General features: G+C 34.4%; 1 protein-coding gene across 1 annotated transcript in view; it reads left to right on the top strand.

Moving 5' to 3' along the window:
- Positions 1–24,245, top strand: part of LOC145259689 (endoplasmic reticulum junction formation protein lunapark-B-like) — a 197,161-nt gene that overhangs the window by 55,102 nt on the left and 117,814 nt on the right. The window contains 1 exon segment of the mRNA XM_080117357.1: positions 22,504–22,545. Within this exon segment, the coding sequence (XP_079973483.1) occupies positions 22,504–22,545 (42 nt within the window).

Here is a 24,245-nt window from a genome sequence, read left to right as displayed (position 1 = left end):
GTAAATGTTGGCGCGTTACTTACGGAAAAATGGTTAATTAAACTGCAGAAGCACCTGTTAAACTTCACAAGTCCTATAATTGAATACCTCCACCCCCAAAAAGAACGAAAAATATAAAAATGTTTGGTTATGTTTTTGTAAACCTCTCGTGAAAACTGTTTTTTAGATCAATTAAAAAGCATTAAAAACTACGTAAGACAAAATAAATAGATAAACCGGCATGCCAAGATCCCTACGTGATGTGATAGGACACTTCACTACGCCCGTTCGCCCACGGGCGTACGTGTAAAAAAAAAAAGCACTACCGAAAGCGGTGAAATGGCACAAAATAGTCCTAAGGTCCAGGTATTCATACCATACAAACGGTTAATTTGCGGCGGTTTGATTATCAGATTCGTTGTCAGCGACCTCGATTACTTCTAAAAAAAAAAAAAAAACAGGGTGGTCGGTGGGTGTTCTGTTGGTGCGTAAGGTAACATTTACCCTCTAATGTGACTATCATTTTGTTTTTTTCGTTTTAGCAAGCTTTATACTACCTTTTCATTTTTAATACAAAATTGCTTTAAAATAAGTTAAAAAAAACAAACGTATCCAGGTAATTAGAAGATTAGCTTATCTCGTCTTTGGTAACATTTATTTGTTATATATTTACCAAAAACTGAATAAATTTTGAAAGTAAAGAATTCCTTGACCTTTTTGGCTATGAATAACGTGTAGTATCTGTTCTGATTCTACCGTTTATTTGTCCTCGGTCTGTATGAGAAATCTTTCTAGGCAGAAGCAATTTTTCTAATTCCTATAGAGTACCCCCTTTTCTCACATAAAACACTGACTTTGTGTGTAATTCTCCTCCTGTGGGGAGATAAGTAAATGTCCGCGTCTGTACAACTCGGAGTAGATACGACTAATTCTGATTTACTTGCTTTCCCTTCGTGGACAAATATGGATATAAGATCGGTTTTAAATGTGGAGGGAAATCCAGCTTTCCTTAAAATGGACACTTTGGATTGGAACAACATTTTTTAAAACCCTTCACGAACTGAAGATAAAATAACGTAAGTGTAGGATCAGAACAGATACTACCTTTTTTCTTCCAAGTCAAAGGGCCAAGAAAATACGAGATAATAATCATGAGGTTTAAAAAGAAGTAAAAATAAAAAAATCAAACTTTAAAAAAAAATTTTCATTTTATTTTATCCCCCCCCCCTTTTTTCACCCCTTTTTTTTCTTTCTATTTTTTTTTTTTTTGGCGGGGTTATAATTACCCTCCTCTCTTCCATAACCTAACCCCCTGAAACCTAATAAATATGCAATCCAATACAAAACGTGTAAAATAAAATAAAAAGCTTGTCATTTTTTATATAACGTCCCCTGTTGTGTTTCTTTGTTTAAAATGGGAGGGATTTTTTTCGTCTCCCATTGTTTCTTTGAATATAGCCCCCTCCCCTCCCAGCTTTTTTTTTTTTTTTTTTTACTGTCTGCCTACCATAACAATCTTTATAAAGAATCCCATCGGACAATATGTCGTGTGTTTGTGCGTGTTTTTCGCCTGTTAATTTGATTAATATATATTGATTTTTTTTTTTTTTAATTTATTTATTTTTTTATTTTTTATTGAAATTATGAATAATTAACAAAACTAAAACGTATTAAAAAAAATCCTTTAAAAATGTGGATGGGGGATCTTATTTAATTGGGGGTTTGCCCAGAATTTTCTATATATAAAATAAAAAAATAAAAAAAATTTATGATGTACGTATCCGCAAATTGATCAAATAGTTTTCTTTTTAAATAAGAAAATCCAATTTCATGAATATCAGAACAGCGACGGTCTCGTCCGCCATTTTGAAAAAAAAAAGAAATAAAGGGAAATAACTCAACAATTCATAATTACTCGATTTATGTTGTAATGCCTACGAATTCCATTAATCGCTTAAAAATAGTTTTCTTTATAAAACTACTTGATCAATTTACTTGACTTTTGGAATATATTTTTGTTTTGTCACCATACAGATTTTTTTATTTTTAATATACGGAGAATTCTCGACAAGCTGTAATTTGTTACCACTGCAGCAATATACGGCACAATAATGAAAGGTTATGAGGGGGGGGGGAGAAAACAAAAAAGACCACTCTGATAGGTGCAAAAATAGTTGAGAACTGATTTGTTAGTATTCCCCTACCTGGGCGCCTCAGGCGATCGACAATGAGCCAATTCGTAGGTTATACTTAGAAAAGGTGAACCTCCTTTGATAGAGCCGACAAAGAAGGTTCTGATGGTTCAAGCCGGATCCGAGGTTGCCAGACAGACGGCAAGGCGAACCCCGGCTGGTATGAACATTCTGCTCACTTATAAACCAGAATAACTATTTTTAAGAAGCCCCGGCGGCAGTGTTGCACTGTTGCAGTTAAGTCCCGGCAAAGTTTGACAACCGGAAGGGCCACATCAGTATTTTACACCGTCAAATCACGAATATTACGAATTATTAGTTTTAAAATAAAAATTATTAAAATTTTAAATTAAAAAAAATATGTAATTAATATAAAAAAATATTTTAATATTGGAAGTAAGCACTTGATTAAATAAAGTAAACGAACAAAACATACATTTTTATATATTTATAACTATTTAACAGAAAAAACAATTTTTAGAAAGTGTATTATTGTCTTAACAGAAAAACGAACAAAATGAAATCTGAAGTCATGAACCACGTAACAATATAAATTTATACAAAATAAAACAACTTTGAAAATGAAACATTTCTTAAAAAGTGTATTGTCGTCTTCTGCTTTTAATAAATCGTGGAAATGCGTGTCCTTTCTCGCGCCGTCTCCACAACTCTCCCATTAGATGGAAATAGAATAAATTTTCATTAGTCGCTACCATCCTCAGCTTCCTTTTCACATGTGACCTGCAGAATCCCTCCACGGTTTATTAAATATTAATTACATATTTTTTTAGTCTAAAACTTTAATTTTAAAACTAATAATTCGTAATATCATGATTTGACGGTGTAAAATACTGATGTGACCCTTCTAGAGTGGTCGAACTTTGCCGGGACTTAACTGCAAGACTGCCGACTCGGCGATGTTACCCCGGTAAATATAGGATACTTATTCAGAATATGGACTCTGCTATTTTTAGATAGGATTTTCACATTCAGTTTTTACGGTATCTTTAATAAGTGTTAGGTGAAAGTACAGATTATTTATTTATTTATTTTTTTTAAAGTCCCCGCCCCACACAAGTTAGGAATGGGTTTCTAAATAATAACGGGGCATTTTTTTTTTTTTTTTTTTTTACTAGACAAAACGAAAAAGTGGTTAAACAAAAAACGAATATACAACAAATAAATGTTATCAAAGGCAAGATAAGTTATTCTTTCTATCTAGCTGGATATGTTTTTTTAAACTTATTTTAAAGCGTTTATTCAGTTCGAAAAATAAGATGTCAAGTGTTACGCGAGAACAAGAAAAAGTTAACAAATCTGGAAAAAGAGCAAGCGTTTATAGGATTTGCATTTCAACATTTGGTAAGATGGTATATCGATTTATTGGTAAAAAACGAAAACCGATTGTTACCTCAGTGAGATAATACCGCACGCGCGCACGCGTTATTTAAAACTATCTTTTCTGCATTCGTGCATTTTTTTTTTTTTTTTTTTTTTTTTTAATTAATGTGCATTAAAAATGCTATAAATGTGCTGATTTCTATGAACATGAAACTCATTATCTTAAGTTATATACGTGTTTTTCTTTTCTCGTTCATTAAATTTATATTTGCTTATACAAAAAAAATCGGAGGGAGGGGGTAAAAATGCAATCTGGTGGCGGGAGTTTTTCCTTTCTTTCAACCCCCAATCATAACCCTAACTCCGAAGCAGTTGGTGGGCGAAATATGTGTTAATGGAAACTCGTTCTGTTGGGGTACCTTGGGATTTCCCCCTCTTTTCAGTGGTGGCGGTACTCCTAGTTCTTGTCTATGACATTGAAATGGAACCAAATGTTGGCTTCACACACTCGGCAAAAACCAGGCCAATGTCACCGGCATGGTTTACCCCCCCCCCTCCACTTACAAAAAAAAAAAAAAAAAAAGCCCTCGGTACGTTCTTGTCTTCTGTCGGCTGGCTCACTTATAACCTAGAATTTTTCTCCACCCACACATGGGCCCTCCCCTTTATCTTTTTTTTTTATTTTTTATAAAATGCGTGAAAAATCGTACGTAACCCAATTATAATACAGAAATACACGTACTCGTAAGACTGGTCCCTTTTCAATCAATTCCATTTAGAAACTCGATTCTCACCGATTAAAATCACAGTCGGATAATTTCAAACCCGAATTTTGGGCCCATATTGTCACAAGCGGCACCGCAGTTTTCGTGCAGCTTCATCCGGATGACTCCGTAGCTTTTTAAAACATTTTAATCACGTAAATTGCCTCTACTTATATATATATATATATATAAAGCACCGTATGAGAGAGCGCGAGAGCATTCCCTATGGACTCCAAAACATGTGGACTGATTTAAAAATTTATTTTTTATTTCACGCAAATGTACTTTGTGTCTGAAAATGTTCTTAGATGAGTTTTGTATCGGAATGCCTCCGATAAGTATCGGGGGGGGATGATTAAATAATGAACAGTTCGATTTTAACCAAAGTTAACACCTAACACAAAAAGGCCCAGCGTATAAAATCAACAGTAGGTTCTCTCATAAGACAGGAGCGCGTTCAAAATGAAATGTTTCTGTTTAAAGCACAATTGCATCATGATACTTGACTTTGGCATTTCAAACTTAAATTCAAGCCATTATTACTGCACAAACAGTAAAGGCCAGGCAATAAAGTCCAAGTAAACACCAAAGTTTACACCATTATACAGTCTAACATCACAAGTGGATTTGAGAAATTTTCTTACTACACTAGCTGAGCGACCAAGTGAATAAAATCAACAGTAAGCAGGGGCGCATTCGAAATTAATGTTTGTTTAGAGCACAGTTGAACCATGATACTTGACTTTCGCATTTTAAACTTTAATTCAAAATATCATATAAAATAATTTTATAAAATCAACAGTAGATTCTCTATAGTGCAATGTAGACTACAATGAATTTTAGACCGTCTCTGCAAAGAGGCATGTGAAGTTTTCTTTCTGATGCAGTGCGGTGGGTCACCGACTAGAGCGGGCTATCTATTGATTTAGTTGAAAAATGGACGATTTCACTGATTTCAATGACGATAAAGTATTGGAAATGTGGAATGATCGTTGGTCTTTTTTCAATCCCAGGTAATGTCTAATCTTCCTGCTAGTTTAGAATAAAATGGGTTATCAAAGTTTGGGTAATCATGTACTTTTCTGACTCGTATAATTTTATTGGAAAGACAATATGCAGTAGCTCGAAAATTGTACTTTTTATTTAAAAAAAAATTACTAGTCTGGGTGCCCGGCGTTGCCCAGGTGTTTGGAGGTGTGTGTTGAGAAAAAAATAGAAAAATAAAAATAAAGTGGTAGGAGGCAGGCTCCAACCCGTCACGCGAAGGTGGAAAAAGTGAAAAAAAAAAAAAAATAAATAAAACCTGACATCTTACCGCTACTCCATGACGCGACCGGAAGTTCGAAACATTGAAATTAAGTAAAGTCATTTCAACCGATACGATGACTTGCAAAAACGGCGACGCAAAGAAGAAAAAAAAAACAAAAAAAAAAAAAACAAAAAAAAAAAAACGACCCTCTCACCCTTCCTTGTAGAAAACTGTTGAGGGTGAAGGAATCAATGTTTTTAGCCAATATTTTGATATTTGTCGTCTGAAAGGTCGAGCTTCAAAACGATACTGATCTCGTGAAAATTCATTACCCCTGTTGAAAGTTTTAGGCAGTCATACATACATACATACATACATACATACATTTAAACAGATGAGTTTTAAGTTGTTTAGTAAATTTTGTGTGCATTCTTCTGTGTTTTGGGCTCAAACAAAACACAGAAGAATACACACAAAATTTACTGAACAACTTAAAACAAATTTCCTAATGAATCTCAATAAGGACCATCCACCTAACTTACTACAAAATGCTAGTTTTATTCTGGCGTCTTAACCCCCCCCCTTTGTGCTGATGAGATGAATATTCAAATTCAATTATTCTCAATGATTATTGTCAATTGTAAATAAAATGAATATCGTTTCCGAAACGATCGTACACTCAGGTTGATTTTGTTATTTTTGCTGCTGAAACTGATTTATAATTTATTTTTATAATCAATATTAATATAGCTCTAGAAGAAATATACTTATTCAGCTTATTATATATCTACAGTATTATGAGCAAGATTATTTTAAAATATTGAGACATTAAAATAAACTTTGCTCTTTGGACTCCAGGTCTAATTCCCTCTATAAAATTAAAGATACGTGTGTGTGTGTGTGTGTGTGTGTGTGTGTGTGTGTGTGTGTGTGTGTGTGTGTGTGAGAGAGAGAAAAAAAAAAGTTCCCTATGGACTCCGAAATTGCTGGACCGATTTTTGGAAATTTCACACAAATACACTTTGTGTCTTACAGTGTTTTTAGGTAGGTTTTGTATCGGAATGCCTCTGATATCGATCAAATCCTTAATCGAAATATTCCGATTAAAAGAACAGTTTGATTTTGATTATAGTTAACACCTAAAGTCTAACATCACAAGTACATTCGTGAAATTCTATCACCACACAAGCAGAAGGACCCAGCGTATAAATTCAACAGCAGGTCTTTGATAAGACAAGAGAGCATTCCAAATTAGTGTTTCTGTTTAGAGCATAATTGAAGAATGATACTTGACTTTTTCATTTTAAATTTTAATTGAAGCCTTTATGTAAAAATAACTTAATAAATTCAACAGTAGGTTCTCTAAAGTGCAATGTAGACTACAATGTATTGTTGACTGTCGTTGTGGGGAGGCATGTGAAATTTTCTCTCGGTGCACCTCAGTAGGTCCCCTACTAGGACAGGCAATCAATCGATTTGATTGAAAAATGGACAATTTCACAGATTTTGATGACAGTATTGGAAATGTGAAACATTCGTTGATCCTCATTCAATCCCGGGCAACGTCGGGCCTGACTGCTAGTTTAAAAATAAAACCATTTTATCAATTTACGTGATTTTTGGAGTTTTTGTTTCGTCGCGGGTACGTACATGATACGGATTTTCTTTTTGAATATAAGAATTCTATTTATTTTGATGCTTAGTTTGCCCTTAATTTGTTCCAAAGTAAAGGAGACAATTTTTATTTTTGCCTACCGTCAGTGTCCCTTTTGGGGAGTTGGTTTTCCTCCGCATTAAAAACGACTGTGTGCACGGCCACCGAAATATCTCTCGGTAGCCGTGCCGTGTGTCACATTTTGCTCTCATCGGGAAGCAAATAAATACAATTATGATAAACGAATATATGCAGAGACACCGTTACCAGCATAGGCATGTTTCTGGAAGAAAAAAATATTTCTTTATGTTAATTATTTTAAACTTTGTAACTTTGAAAAACAGACAAATCCTAAGAAAAGAAAAAAGTTAAAAGATGAGGCTGGAATATCAACCGGTCTTAGACGAACTGCAACGCGTGCGAATTTCTGAAATGCCCCGCCTAAATTTATCAAAGAAAATAACATTAAAACTGTTATTACTTAAAAATGTTTTGTGTTAGACCACCCACGGCCACCGAGATATATATAGTTAGACTCGATTCTAAGAAAGTTTTATGGGTTCTTTATTTAAATTTTAACCTATATATATATATATATATAGAGAGAGAGAGAGAGAAAATAGGAACAAACCGTATTATGTGTTCACCAACGTTTCGTCTTTATTTCGAGACTTCCTCTGGGTGAAATAAAGACGAAACGTTGGTGAACACATAATACGGTTTGTTCCTTTTTTATTTTCTCTATTTTGTCGGAATACTATTTCCATTATTTTCATCATATATATATATATATATATATAATAAAAACAGATACAGAAAAATCTTTATAGTGAGTGTATGTACCCGTCACGGGACGGAAATGTCATATCGCAAAAATTACGTAAATTGATCAAGTAGTTTTATTTTTATAAATTGACTAATGTAAAATCATTAACACTATAATGGCTGATCTCGCAAGTTTGAATTATTATGGACTTGTCTGCTCTTTTTTTTTTTTTTTTTTTAAGATGGCGATACGAGACGGTCCTTTTTTACTTACTCATAAATTTTGATTTTTTTTAGTTAAAGATACCACTTGAATTCTATGTAAGAATATAAATAAATGTTACCAAAGGCAAGATAAGTTACTCTTTTGCCTACGTGGATACGTTTTTTTGTGTTTTAACTTGAGAGCAAAAGTAGTGTCACGTCTGAGGGGAGGGGGGGGGGTCGCGTTCTCTTTACAGCCGTGTTGATCTTCAATAATCTCTCCAAAATCGAAAATTAAAGAAAATGCTAGTAGAATAGTACATTTTCGTATGATTGATAATGTTTATTAGATGTTTCTAGCAGTATTTTTAATTTTCGATGTCTGAACCCTAAACTTGCATTTAATGAGTTACCTCCCCTGTTCTGTTTCAGACAAAGGAAGAAGAATTGACGTTTTCTGAATCAGAATCTGTCAATCTAACTTATCGTTGACTAATTTTTTACCGAATTAGTACTAGAAGTATTTTTATATAGCTTCTTAGATCAAGTGGTTCCATGCCTTGTTTGGAGCGATTTCCTTAAAATATAATTTTAATTCTACTCAATAATTTTCCGTAATTTTTTGTGTAGATACTTAGGTAGCATGCAAAAGTAGGAATGTCAAAGAGTTTTCCTGTTAATTTATTTGGAATTGTCATATTTCAAATGTGTATTTCTTACTACAAAGCACTAGCAGTGTCAGAAATTGCCATTAAAAAATTGTGGTAAATGCTAGAATATTTAGACTTGCTGTCTTTCGAAGCTTATAACTACTTGAAAAATGTCATTCAAACCCTAATTTTATTTTTTAATTAAAAGAGCAAAGACGAACGTTTAAAAAATAACAGGTTTAATAACAAATTATGCAATATTTGTTTTTTTTAAATCGGTTTTCTTTAAAAAAAATAGATTTAAAGAAAATCAACGAAATTTTACTTACTTCGATTATAAAATATATATAAATTCCAAAAAATCACTTACCTATGAAAAATACTATTCAATGGGTACTTCCATTGTTCATTGTTAAGAATTTATCCATATTTATGCTTATATTCCATGTCCTTTTTAAATAAAATACTTTTTTAAACAAGGGTTACAAAAAAAAAAAAACATGAACTCATTTTTGAACTGTTCAAATAAAGGGAGACAAATTTCTGATTTTCTTTGCGTTTATCTTCCGGTGGCTTCAAAGGGCCACAATTAATATCTCTTTCTATTGCATGCTGTAAACCAAAATTAGTGTGTTGGTGCCTCTGTAGTTAAAAAATTAACACATTCACTTATAAGTTTTTGCCGTTAAAAAACCCACTACGGATTTTTTTTTTTTTTTTTTTTTAAATTAGAATATTTTATTTATTGATCTTTTCTCGTCAATTTGTGATATATAAAACTTTGAATGAATTATTTAAATTTTAATAGACATTTCAAAATGGGGGGTGTGAATTAAAAGAAAAAAGTTTCTCTAAAATATTATAGTTGGTTTATTGGAAAGAGCATAAAATTTCCCATTGACCCTGAAAATATCGTAAAACTTCAACCAATAGAAAAATTTTGATAGATTTTTAAAGTTTAAAAATTGAAAAATATTTAACTCGTAAAATTCAATTGATTTTATTGCGTAAAAAAAAAAAAAAATGACTGCATGAAGACACGTCGGCACATTGTAAACACTGTTTTTAAAAAATATTTCTTATTTTTTAAACAACTTTAATAGTTTATTTTGGAAGTATATTCCATAAAGAAAATAAAACAACCCACTTTAAAAAGAGAAATTATGAGTTTTTTTTTTTTTTTTTAATTTTTTTTTTATTAAGTTTCCTGTTAGGGGTGTCAAAACTTCCCTTTTCCTTTTTTTCCCTTTTCCTTTTTTTCCCTTTTCCTTTTTTTCCCTTTTCCTTTTTTCCCCCTTTTCCTTTTTTCCCCCTTTTCCTTTTTTCCCCTTTTCCTTTTTTCCCCTTTTCCTTTTTTCCCCTTTTCCTTTTTTCCCCTTTTCCTTTTTCCCCTTTTCCTTTTTTTCCCTTTTCCTTTTTTTCCCTTTTCCTTTTTTCCCTTTTCCTTTTTTCCCTTTTCCTTTTCACCCTTTTCCTCTTTTCACCCTTTTCCTCTTTTCACCCTTTTCCTCTTTTCACCCTTTTCCTCTTTTCACCCTTTTCCTCTTTTCACAAATGGACAAATCAACTTTGCTTTTAGAACATTTAAAAAATATTAGTACTTGTACATTTTAGGTTTGGAGGAAAGTTTTTATTTCCATTTTTGAAGAATTCTACTCTGAATAAAGTGGGACAATCCCAAGAGTTGAAGAAATTCTGCATGGATTGATAAAAGCAATACAAGCACTAAATTGATAACACAATATAAAACATTGGTTATCTGAACATTTATTGAATTAAAAATTTTTATTAGGTTTTATAAAATAATTGTAATTGGCATTTTTTTTTTTTTTTTTTTTGAATATTTATGAAAATATGACTTGACAAGACGAACTTCTATTGAAAATGACTTGAAGAAAACATTTTATTTACAAAATTAAAACTTTGTAATAATTCAAATCAATCATTAAGTTATAGCTTTGAACAGTGGTTTCTCCTCTTGCTGGTCCCCGACAAAGGAGTGCTTGTACTTAGTAATTTACCTCTGTTCGTTTTGTTCGCACTTTTCTCAATAACCATAATATTTGGCTTTTTAAAAAATTTTGTACAAACATTAGTCATGGTGAAGGTAAATTTTTGCCAGAATGGATTTATTCACTCATGGAGGAGGACCCCCCCCCCCCCGCATACTCGGCTTGTTCCAAGTGGAGCTCTTCAAAAATGGAAACAAAAAAGAACTCTCTCCCTCCAAACCTAAAATGCACAAGGACTAAAAATATGTAATTATTTCTCCAAGAAAAAGGTATCTTTTTGCTCTTCATTTTTTTTTTTTTTTGATACCTCTCTTTTCTCCCCGTCTATCTCTCCTTCTCTTCTGATTCCCTCTTACTACCTCCTTACCATACTAAACCGAGGTCCTTAAACAAGGAAACCGACCTACTTTTAATGCTGACCTACATCAACCTACCAATGAATATACAATCAATATAAATATTTGAAAAGTTTTTTTTATGAGTAAATATATTTTACTGTGATGTTGATTTTTATATCATCTTGAAAATCACTGTTATCCTGCAATTAGATTCTCTTTCAATTTTTGGTGGTTTTATGGCAGAAATGTTGGAGAGCGTGGGTGAAACAGGCATGAAGATGATCCGACTTGACAAATTGGATTATAATATCAGGGGTTTATTCCCCTCAAAATATTTGGTACAATCATGAATTGCTACAAGGGTAAATGAGGAACTCTGGATGGATGCTGTTATTGAGGTTTTACAGTTGATAGATCGGGTTCTGAAAATGATTCCAAGAATAATTAAGCGACAAATAAGTCGAATAAGCATAGATGAAATGCACTTTGATTTTTTTTTTTTACCTGGGTGAAGTACCACTGATGCTGTATTTATCCTGAGAGAAATGCAAGAGAAGTATGTTGGTAACAGGAAGAACCGGTATTTTGCATTTGTAGATTTGGAAAAAGCTTTTGACAAAGTGCAAAGAGATGTTGTCTGGTGGAGTTTGTGTTAACTAGTAGCAAATGAGTAATTGAAGTGCGACACCACGTACTAACGGTGCCGCTGACCACAATGTCGTGCCCTAGATTGCTTGTCTATATTCTATTCTTCTAGACATATCGTCAGTTTCTCACACTAGTAACCACCGAGGGAGCACAGGTTTTAGCAGTGTCTACAAATGATCAAGTTGAAGATTGTGTTGGAATTAACAACTCATTTAATGACTTTTTTAATGTTAAAGTAGAAATACATTTCTATTCGTTAGGTTAAGTACTTGGTGGAAAGCTATGAAAAAGTAAAGGTCTGTGAGCGAAGATTGTGATAATGGTTGTAATGTTGGAAAGCCTTAAAAAGAAAATCGTCGTTGCTGACTGTTGTTCAATCAATGTACAAAAATGGCCAGTTGTGTTAGAATTAGTGGCACAAAGTAATGACCAATGATTCTAGTGTTGGGAAGTTCCCTCGGTCAGTAAGTGGAGTTGGATGCAACTCGGCCTTTTGCTGTGCCTTATAAGCATCGGGTACAGGAGTGAATTAGAGGTAGGTTAAGAGATGACCAGTTTGGATGTGGATGAAAATTCAAATATGGAGAAATTATTTGTACAACAAAGTTCTAGGCACAGTCGGCTTCTCTTCCTAAACAGAACTGATCAGCTTCAATTGTAATTATGGAAAGTGTTGTCAGTCATGGGTGCACAGTGTGTTGATACATACAAGTGAAATCTGTCCAATAAGGCTTGAGGACATGTGTTGCATGTGACAAAAATGTGATAATCGTATGGTGGATATGTAAAGGAAGATTAAATCTGAACATTATGGTTATATTTTTTCACTTGTCCCTTTTTTTTCTTTCCTTGGTCGTTCCCTGTGTTGCTTCCCCCCTCTCTTTCCTTGGTCTCTCCCTGTGTCCCTTCCTCCCTCTCTTTCCTTGGTCTCTCCCTGTGTCCCTTCCTCCCTCTCTTTCCTTGGTCTCTCCCTGTGTCCCTTCCTCCCTCTCTTTCCTTGGTCTCTCCCTGTGTCCCTTCCTCCCTCTCTTTCCTTGGTCTCTCCCTGTGTCCCTTCCTCCCTCTCTTTCCTTGGTCTCTCCCTGTGTCCCTTCCTCCCTCTCTTTCCTTGGTCTCTCCCTGTGTCCCTTCCTCCCTCTCTTTCCTTGGTCTCTCCCTGTGTCCCTTCCTCCCTCTCTTTCCTTGGTCTCTCCCTGTGTCCCTTCCTCCCTCTCTTTCCTTGGTCTCTCCCTGTGTCCCTTCCTCCCTCTCTTTCCTTGGTCTCTCCCTGTGTCCCTTCCTCCCTCTCTTTCCTTGGTCTCTCCCTGTGTCCCTTCCTCCCTCTCTTTCCTTGGTCTCTCCCTGTGTCCCTTCCTCCCTCTCTTTCCTTGGTCTCTCCCTGTGTCCCTTCCTCCCTCTCTTTCCTTGGTCTCTCCCTGTGTCCCTTCCTCCCTCTCTTTCCTTGGTCTCTCCCTGTGTCCCTTCCTCCCTCTCTTTCCTTGGTCTCTCCCTGTGTCCCTTCCTCCCTCTCTTTCCTTGGTCTCTCCCTGTGTCCCTTCCTCCCTCTCTTTCCTTGGTCTCTCCCTGTGTCCCTTCCTCCCTCTCTTTCCTTGGTCTCTCCCTGTGTCCCTTCCTCCCTCTCTTTCCTTGGTCTCTCCCTGTGTCCCTTCCTCCCTCTCTTTCCTTGGTCTCTCCCTGTGTCCCTTCCTCCCTCTCTTTCCTTGGTCTCTCCCTGTGTCCCTTCCTCCCTCTCTTTCCTTGGTCTCTCCCTGTGTCCCTTCCTCACCATTTTTACCTTTGATCTCTGACTGCGTTCCTTCCTCTCGCTCTCAGCCTCTCTCTATTTTTGCTTATTTGCATTCCAAGTTTGGTTGAAATCCATATGTAGTTTCTGATGTTATAGTTGAAACCTTGCATTTTATTCGTGTGTGTGTGTATGTATATATATATATATATATGGTGTAGTAGTTCTATTTCAGCTTGGAAATGCCAACTTAAAAATATCATTATTAATCGGTTTGGAGCTTCACCACTGCTATATGCTTTTTTGCTGATGTCAGTTTTAAAATAATTTCACAACAGTCTAGTCTTACACCCACTGCATTGAGAAAATGCCAGAATTGTCTACTTCTCAGTAGTTTGAGATATAGCTGATTTTGAAGAACAAGAAAAACATTTTATTTAAAATAAATAAAAAAGATGAAAAAAAAAGACAGCAAGAGAACCAACCAAGTCGACTCTCCTTAACACCAAGGTCATTTGAATAAAATGTTTTGCAGACAAGCTAAGCTTCAACAACTTCATATATAATATTACATTGTTGAGTTCACTACATTGACGATTCATTCTCCGATGTTTGCTAGCTAACAAGTCGCCTTCTGAATAGATTGCTGGTCTCGTTTGTGTAGAGTTTTGTTGAGTTTCATTTCGAGGTTTGGCTCCTTACAGATCTTCATCAGAGAACCAATGTAAAGAATTGCAAGTCTAAGTGGATTGTTTCAACAGTCCAGTTTGCTGTCGAATCATGTGTGAAAATTGAAATCGTTAAAAAAAAAAAATCAATGTTTGTCTTTATTTATGAAATATAGTTTCGAATACTTGGCTAGTTTTGCTCTGTGCGTCAGCTTTCCCTTTGCCCCTCTTTTCTAGCTCTCTGTTAGCCCCTACTTTCTGTTAGCCCCTACTTTCTGTTAGCCCCCCCTTCTTTCTGTTAGCCCCCCCTTCTTTCTGTTAGCCCCCCCTTCTTTCTGTTAGTCCCCCCTTTCTGTTAGTCCCCCCTTCTTTCTGTTAGTCCCCCCTTCTTTCTGTTAGTCCCCCCCCTTCTTTCTGTTAGTCCCCTCCCCTTCTTTCTGTTAGTCCCCTCCCCTTCTTTCTGTTAGTCCCCTCCCCTTCTTTCTGCTAGTCCCCTCCCCTTCTTTCTGCTAGTCCCCTCCCCTTCTTTCTGTTAGTCCCCTCCCCTTCTTTCTGTTAGTCCCCTCCCCTTCTTTCTGTTAGTCCCCTCCCCTTCTTTCTGTTAGTCCCCTCCCCTTCTTTCTGTTAGTCCCCTCCCCTTCTTTCTGTTAGTCCCCTCCCCTTCTTTCTGTTAGTCCCCTCCCCTTCTTTCTGTTAGTCCCCTCCCCTTCTTTCTGTTAGTCCCCCCCTTCTTTCTCTTGTATCCCCCTTTTTATCTCTCTCTATCATCCCCCTTTTTATCTCTCTCTATCATCCCCCTTTTTATCTCTCTCTATCATCCCCCTTTTTATCTCTCTCTATCATCCCCCTTTTTATCTCTCTCTATCATCCCCCTTTTTATCTCTCTCTATCATCCCCCTTTTTATCTCTCTCTATCATCCCCCTTTTTATCTCTCTCTATCATCCCCCTTTTTATCTCTCTCTATCATCCCCCTTTTTATCTCTCTCTATCATCCCCCTTTTTATCTCTCTCTATCATCCCCCTTTTTATCTCTCTCTATCATCCCCCTTTTTATCTCTCTCTATCATCCCCCTTTTTATCTCTCTCTATCATCCCCCTTTTTATCTCTCTCTATCATCCCCCTTTTTATCTCTCTCTATCATCCCCCTTTTTATCTCTCTCTATCATCCCCCTTTTTATCTCTCTCTATCATCCCCCTTTTTATCTCTCTCTATCATCCCCCTTTTTATCTCTCTCTATCATCCCCCTTTTTATCTCTCTCTATCATCCCCCTTTTTATCTCTCTCTATCATCCCCCTTTTTATCTCTCTCTATCATCCCCCTTTTTATCTCTCTCTATCATCCCCCTTTTTATCTCTCTCTATCATCCCCCTTTTTATCTCTCTCTATCATCCCCCTTTTTATCTCTCTCTATCATCCCCCTTTTTATCTCTATCTTTCAACACAACTCTAACTTTTCGTTTTCAACACTAGTAGAAAAACAAGAAAACAATGTGATCATAATAGATAGCAACTTAAAAACTTTTCAATTGTAAAGTGTTCATTCTTCTTCTCAAAACAAAGATGTGAATTTTTCTTATTAGTGAATCCAATAATAATAATAAATAAAAAGAAACTCTCCCAAAATACTCGTTATTGTGTGAGAGATTATTTTATGAAAGTTTGTAATTGTCTTATTGGTTTCAAGAAAAACCTTGGCAAATCTTGATTGGGTCTCATAGGAAGTCAATTAAAGGTTTGACCTCACAATTGGTAACAATATGTATTTATAAGTTCCCTCCTTTTTGTTGCATGTGAGCGATTATAGAACAATTATGAACGTTGTTCACACGTTTAAATCTCATGTGAGATTCAAATCTTTGTAAGTTTGGTTTATTTTTAACATCTTTTATATTATCAATAAATGATATTTGATTCAGATCAAGAATTTGTTGGTAGTTGTTGAGGTACATCTAAATAAAACGTGCATAATTGGAGTATTTCTTGGGATCGGTTTGTTTCATCACCAAAAATCTGAGAATTAATGAAAACTAGCAGGTCGCCCGGCATTGCCCAGTCTTAAAATATGCTGAAATATATTTTAATTCATGCAGATTTCGTACTCATATAGAGCAAATTTTCTGCTTATATTGTAAAGTAGAAAAAAACACAACTGATTTGCTACTATCCTCTGGCTTTGTCCGTTAGTGTATGACGAAGTTATAATACTATTTGACTTAAATGGTATTACTACTTTTTTTTCACCACTTATCAAGGCCTGGACGCCATTCGAGAATAAGGGTTATTGCATGTACGGTAATCAATGGGATAGTATTGTAGTAATCGTTAGTATTGGAGATTTGATAAAGTGTGGTTCATCAGGAATTTGTTTATGTTGGACTTGAAGACATCCAAGTTGTAGTCAGGTGGGAAACGGGCAAACGGAAATATAAAAGATTATTCCAATTCTTTTTTTATTACTTGTGATGGAAACAAGAGTGAGATATGTCTGTTATATAAAGGGCAGTTGTCTGTGTGTTTGTATGTTCAAAGTAAAAAAACAAACAAAAAAAAACTAGGAAACAAAGACCTACAAAGTTGATATATTCTTAATCGGTATTTCTTTGAATGAATAATATCTAAGATTCTGAAAAAATTCAATCTCTGGGTATCAAATGGGCCAAGTTTCATCGGAGACGGTTGAAACCTATTATATAAAAAATTGTCTGTATATATCGAGAGAGGAATGGGCTGAGAGGAAGAGAAAGATAGGGTAGGGAAAACGAGGAATATAGTTTTAATGGAAATGTTACATTTTTCTTCCTTAAGCAACATCGGATATCCCTGCTACTCTCATATAAAGAGCATTTGTTTGTATGTGTATATGTCCAGCTAAAAATAAGACTACAAAACAGATACCCACAAGGTTGATATATTCTTGATTGACATTGACATCTGGATGAATGATATAAAAAATCTAGAAGAAATTCTTTGAGGGTCAACAGGACCAGATTTCGTTAGGGGTGAAGGTCGGTTTTTCAGTGTCATGTATTTTAGAAACAAAAAAAAAATGCTGATTTATGCCCCAAGAAATTATAAAAAGACAGTCATCTATGTGTATGTTCAGCTAGGGAGGAATTTGCTGGATGAAGAAGAGGAGGTTGAAAAGGGAGGAATAGAGGTGTAGAGAAGTTTTAATAGAAACGTCAAGTAGCTCTGCTAGTATGAAATAAGGATGGAGTGTTAATGAACATGCAGGAAGGGAGGATGAAAATGATATACTAAAAAAAATTTTAGTTATAGATAGTTTCATTGGAGGAGTTGATTACAAAATGCAATGAATTAGAACAAACTGGAAGCTCATTCTTTCCCTTTTCTTTTCCCTTTTTTTCTTTTCCCTTTTTTTCTTTTCTTGCCTTTTTTTTTTCATTTTTTTTCCCCCTTTTTACACAACTCAATCCCTAAACTAAATATTTGATATTTTTTGTTTTTGTGTGATTAAAATATATCAAACAAAGCTTTAGGGAAACCAACGTTTATTAACTCAGTCTTAGTATATTTAATGCCTATCTTTGGATGATATTATTTGAATTCAATAGTGTTCAATATTATGACAATATTGACATTCCAAATATAAAGTATTCTATTTTTAGATGAATCCACATATTTCTGCTGGTTTTTTGCGCTTGCTGCAAAATTCTATTTTCAAACCAGTTTCCTCAACTATTTAGGTCAGGTCGAGTTGAAACTTTTTGGTTGATTGGTAATTTAAGTCAAAACTAGTTTGATTTGAAGTACATATTTGTCATATTACAATCATCATCAGTTTAATACCCAGTTTGCATGATGGCATGTGTTGGATGGCTTTTAGAAATTGGCCATGAAACTAGTCACGTTTTATCACTTTCTCACATATTTTGCTGTCATCTGATCCTGTTACCTCAACTGTTCTACATGTACTAAACTAAGAACTTCTTTCAATACGATTAAATCCAAAGTTTCCTTTTCTGCACACATCCTCTTTTATCCAAATAAAATTCTGTGAGGTCATCAAATCAGATCTAAGCTTGACTTTAAGACTCGTATTATAGATTCATCATATCCCGCATATCATTTTTTTCCCCCATGCTACGCTAGTTTTCAACCCTCACTGGTCCGGTATCATTTCCGTACATCATCACTTTGTATACACATGCCAGGTAGACCATTTCCTGTAGCTGATATTGATAATACTCTGCTGGTTAGTAATGGTGGTAGTTTCCTAACATTGATGCTTGTTGTTTTTCTACTTTTCCTCTTGCAAAACTTATGTTCTACAAAAACAACAACCCACCCTTTTCCCCTTTTCCATCTTCCTCACTTCCTGACTGGTTTCCTAACATAAAATGTACCAAACATTAATGCTGTAACCCTTTTTCCTCTCCCAATCGCAAAACTCATGTTCTGTAGGGCAGGGAACAAAAACAATAAAATCCACTATAAAACAACCAAACCAAACACTACAAACTAGCGATTGAAGATACAAAGAGCTTGAAGAATAAAATCTTTCCACAAAATAACTGAATGCAACATGAATACTATTACCAAAATAACTGGATTCACAGTGTCCCTCCATCTTTTTCCCTTTGTTATCAAATCTATCTTGATTGCTTTTTTTTTCATCATTAGTTCATTGGAGAATTTGGTTGGCAATTTTCTGGAAATAATCTTCGGGTATTCTGAGCCAGTGTAAATGTTTGCAAATTATTGACGATACTATCTGTTGGTGCGATTTTTGATTTCTCAATTGGTAGTTTGATCGCTGCATTTGATCCCTAGAATTCTTCTAAGATCTAAGACACTTGGAATCAAACGCATCTAATTTCTTTTGGATGGTTTTGAAATACCAAGTTTCACTTTTCATGTAGCAGTGTTATTTGAGGATAAATTTTTTACCCCCCCCCCCTCCTCAATCTCGCAAAGTTGATTAAATGTATCTGAGGCCTTACCTATCTTGCACTGCAATTCCTAGTCCATTCTCTTTCTTGTTTATGGATTTTCCTAGAATCAATTAAAAATATTTTAACAAATTGCACATTGTCAGTTTGCATGTTAATTTTTAAAAACTAATTAAAATAGTGATGGGAAGGTTTGAATACTTTTTCCCAATTCCGATACAATTCCCGATTCTAATTCTTTATAAATCTCTAAATATTTAACTATATACATAGTTATTTCCTCACAATTATCATAAAAACATGTTCAATGTGCAGATATTTCATCAAGCGTAAAAATACACTTGTAGGGGATGATCTCTAGATTTCAGTTTTACTGGTATTTTAAAACCAATAAATATTTATCATTTTATCATTACTACCAGCAATGGAAAGTTTTGATTAAACAAAATCAAATGGAAAGGACAAAAAGAATCGTTTTTGGCATTGGAAAATAGGCACAAACTTTTCTGATTCCGATACTCTCAAAAGTTGCGATTTTACCGATTCCTGATTCCGATTAATTGTCCCAATACTAAATTTAAATTCCTACTCAACAATGTGTGTATTAGTTAAAAGAGTATTAATAATGTTGTTCAGTTTGAGTTGATTTTTGCTGTTTATTGTATTGGAAGGAAATAAAATGAATCGGCCAATGATAGCAACGTTTTGCAATGCCAGATTTAATTTACAGTATTGGCAAACCTGCACTTGTAGGTTAAGTAAACCATAAACATCTTGAACGTTGAGTAAAGTTCATTTAGATAGTCGTCAACAAAGTTCAAAGTATATAACTTATCTGTTTTATCGTTGGCCTTTTCTGAAATCGACTAAATTAGCCTTAAAGTTGTTTTGCGGAATATCCTTTCTGAAAACGGTGATGCAAGTGTGAAATTGTCTGTAAACTTGGCAGGGCAGGTTCAAATCCTTTCTACAGAAGAGATGTTGCAAGTTTGTCTCTACTGTATCATCATTTTCATGGAAAGTGTTCGACTGAGCTTCACTCTATGGTCCCCCCCCCTCGCTAAACTTTCACAAACGCTCGTCTAGCTGAAAACACTATCAATAATTCCCCCCCCACTCGTTATCTGTGCTTAAACCTAAACATAGATTCCATGAACAAAGCTTCTTTCTTAGAACTGCATGCCTGTGGAATTGTCTTCCGTTTTCCTGCTTTCTAATATAGTTGTCTTCAAGTCTAATGTAAACAAGTTCCTGATGAGGCGTTCCACTTAACAAATTTACCGAATTTCCATTGCTAACGATTACTATATTGTCCAATTTCTACTGTACACTCTTTAACCCTTATCCTTGAGTGGCCGCTTGGCCTTGATAAGTGGTGATACCTATGTAAAAAAAAAAACAAAAACAAAAAAAAACACGTATTAAAACATGTTTTTGAATTTGTAAAATGAGGATTGTTGATTTGCATTCAAATTACTGTTCTCATCTTAGTTTCATAACATTTCAGCTGCTGTAACCTCAGACCGTCTTCAGAGAGAGTTGGGGGTCCGGAGAATGAATTCGTAGATGAGCTCTCCGTCTGAGCATCTTTTGAGATGAAGTAAAAGCTATAGACAGAACAGTGGAGATTAACACACCTCAAAGAAGCAGTGTGTATGTTGGCCAATGAATACAATATGGAAACTATTAATTATAAATAACTAGCTGGCCGCCCGGCGTTGCCTGGTCATACAATACACTTTAACATAATATTTTAATTTATGCAGATTGCGTATGTATTATTAGAGAATCAATCCTCTATTGATTATTATATATTATGAGTAATAATTTGCCTGGTAGATTAATTCGCAAAGAAAATTAAAAAATAATGACAATGTTGTTCATCAAATTCCGTTTGTGTTTGTTTACACTATCATGTCGGCTGATATTTGGGCTTCATGGTGAATGCCCTGGAAAAGTTACTTCTGATTAATGTTTAGTTTTAAAATATGCAAACGAAGAAATAATTTGTGATAATTTTAAATGGTACCTCTTTTATTGTAAATTGAACTCATTAATAAGAAAAATTTATACCTGGCTCGAATAGGGAATCATTCGATCTGTAGCGGAAGCTCTACTACCGAGCTATATCTCCAGATGACAAATCTTTTTTTTAAAGAAATAATTCGCTGAGATTTTATTTCCCTTGACTGGTGCAACGTAAAATATCTTAAGAGAAAAAGACTATTTTCAAGATAGGATTTTTTTTTTTTTTTTTAATACTTATCTGATGAATTTCTGTACAAAACATACCTTAAGCATACTGCCAGACACATAAATTACCTTTGTGTGAAATTTGAAAAAGATTTTTCCTGATGTTGATTCTTTTAAAATCACTGAATATTTAGTTATTGAATTTTTTTTTTCTTTTTTTTTTCTTTTTTTTTTTTTTTTTTTCTTTTTTTTCTTTTTTTTTCTTTCTTTTTTTTTTTTTCTTTTTTTTCTTTTTTTTTTCTTTTTTTTTTCTTTTTTTTCTTTTTTGTTTTTGTTGCTTTCTTTTTTCTTTTCTTTTTTTTTCTTTTTTTTTTCTCAGGTTACCTTAAAAACTATGATGTAAACGTAAAAATACACTTGTGGGGGCAATATAAATAAATATCATAAATAACAACAATGAAAAATTAATTTTTTAAACAAAATAATTTTTGAATTCAGAAAATAGGAACAAAAATTTGCAGCATTATTCTGATGCTCCAAAAAGTTTTACGTCCTTTTATATGGAGGATGATAATGTATCTGTTCTATGGTCATGATGCCATCTCTCAAGGCTAGCAAAAATGTGTCCAGAGGTAGCATATATTTGCTAGTTGAATTAATAGTGAATAAAATAATTCCATATGTAATTATCCAACAAAATTTTTATTTTTCATTATCTCTCTGTCTACGTGCTCTAGTTTTTCTTGGAAACTACTGGTCTGATCTGGATGAAATTTTGTATGGACCTGAAAATTTGCAGTAAGTGATGAGTATTTAATGAAAAAATGGGCGCAAATTTAATCATATTCAACTATCAATTTAGCATCGATCACAGTGTAGTATCTGTTCTTCAGATGCTCCACTTCGATTTCTTGTTCTGTCAGTGGAGGAGAAATCCTTCACGACTGAGACAATTTTTATTTTTGTTCCTTTTCTCCACATTAAAAAAACGACCCTGGTGTCTAACTCTGTCCCGTGGGGAGGCATTGTAAATAGGAACTATCAATTTAGCATCGAACTCTCATTCGATAAATGTTGCCGATTTAGTTTTATCAATAAAGCTGAAGCTTCTAAGACATTTTGTTGAATTCTAGATTCGCGTAAAAATCTGTGAAATATTTTATATCTGTTTTCTTACTTCAAAAATTTTTTGTTTTGTATTTTCAGAAACAAAAAACAACAATCGAACTGTTGGAGGAAATTGAAAAGGTAAGTAGTTTAATTTTGATCAATTGAAACCCCATTCTAAAAATTGAACTTACTTTAAACAAGAATGGGTATTCTTCAGATGCATTCATTTCAAATCGAGTTTTTAACAATGAAAATGCTATCTTTGAATTTAAATGCTCTATTTCAAACTTAAGCCTGACAGACCAACAAAATTTTTATTTCAAACTTAAGCATGACAGGTGAAGTCTTTCTTATAGAGTTGGATGAGCGCATTGAAAATGAGATGCATCTATTTGATCTGCATGTTTTGTGATTAAAACAATTTCAAACAGAAACGTGACCAACTGACGAACAGTGGCTCAAAAAATATAGGTTTTGCATGCTCACAGGATTAAATTTGTTATGGATTAAGAATTTTTATACTGTAACTAGCAGGCTGCTCGGTATTGCCCGGTCATAAGATATGCTTAAATATGATATTTTAATTAATACAGATTACATATTTATTATGGAGAAAATTCTCTATTGATTATCATATTGAACTTAATATATAGTAGTGAGATTAAAACTAAAAATATATATAATTTGAGTGCTATCAGCTAGAATTGAAACCAAAATGTACAACTCTCCACTCTTCTTCCTTAGCCTCTGAGCCATGTTGATTGTGTTTGTTTTTGATGTTGTTTATTTCTCGTGTTGTTGAAGAGACAAAACAAGGATTACTGCTAATGCTCAGAGTGGTCGTCTTGTGCCGTTGGTTAAAAGAAGAAATAATTCCTACTGCTGTGATATTATGAGCAAATGTCGTCACTGTCGTTCGTAAAAGGAATTACTCAACCAAACGCATCGAAAGGTCGATGGTTAATTCTCAGATTTTCGACACTATAACCAAACATTTTCCGGTGTTATTATTGTTTCAGTCATCATCAAAAATGTCCAACTTGAATGGATCAACCATCCTCATTGCTAAAGTCTCACAACCATGCAGGAAGATCGACTGGAGTACTGATAAGAAGATATGCCCCCTGAGATATCTTAACGGTCCACAACAACTGCTGAAGGTTCACAAAGGTGGATTTAACCATCCAAACTCGACTCGTATTATATGAATGCACTTGGAATATTGTATTAACAGCCGAACAAACCTACTTCTCAAATAGTTTCTGTTGAGAACCTCATCTCTGTCTGGCGCTACCAGATCAGGCTGTTTGAAGATATTGGCTTCCTGAGACGAAATCCACCTAACATTGATGCTTTTTGTTTTTCTACTTTCTTTTGCAAAACTTATGTTCTCCAAAACCAAAAAAAACAACCCACCTGTTCCCCCTTTTACTTCTTCCCATTTTCCCTTTCTCTTTCTATCACCCCCATTTCCTGACTGGTTCCCTAATTTAAAATATACCAAACATTAATACTGTAACCCTTTTCCCTCTCTCATTACAGAACTCATTCATGTTCTGCAGGGCAGGGAAAAAAATAAGATCCACTATAAAACAACCAAACCAAACACTACAAACTAACAATTGAAAAATAAAAACCTTCTACAAAATAAGTAGAAGCAACATGAATTCTATTTCTAAAATAACTGGATTCGGCATTAAATAACCCGAAAACAACCAAACAACCAAATCACCTTATATTATATGTTGACTTCCTTCCGACTTGAGTTCTTGTCGGATATTTGTATTTTTCACGCTATCGGTCGATGTACCTTCTAGCTTTCTTCAGGTTTATCATTT

Source organism: Euprymna scolopes, chromosome 35 (genome assembly GCF_053919585.1).
Source record: "Euprymna scolopes isolate OS-2025 chromosome 35, ASM5391958v1, whole genome shotgun sequence".
In the NCBI taxonomy this organism is placed as follows: domain Eukaryota; kingdom Metazoa; phylum Mollusca; class Cephalopoda; order Sepiida; family Sepiolidae; genus Euprymna; species Euprymna scolopes.
The sequence above is the reverse complement of the archived record's forward strand: the minus strand, read 5'-3'. Positions and strand labels throughout refer to the sequence as shown.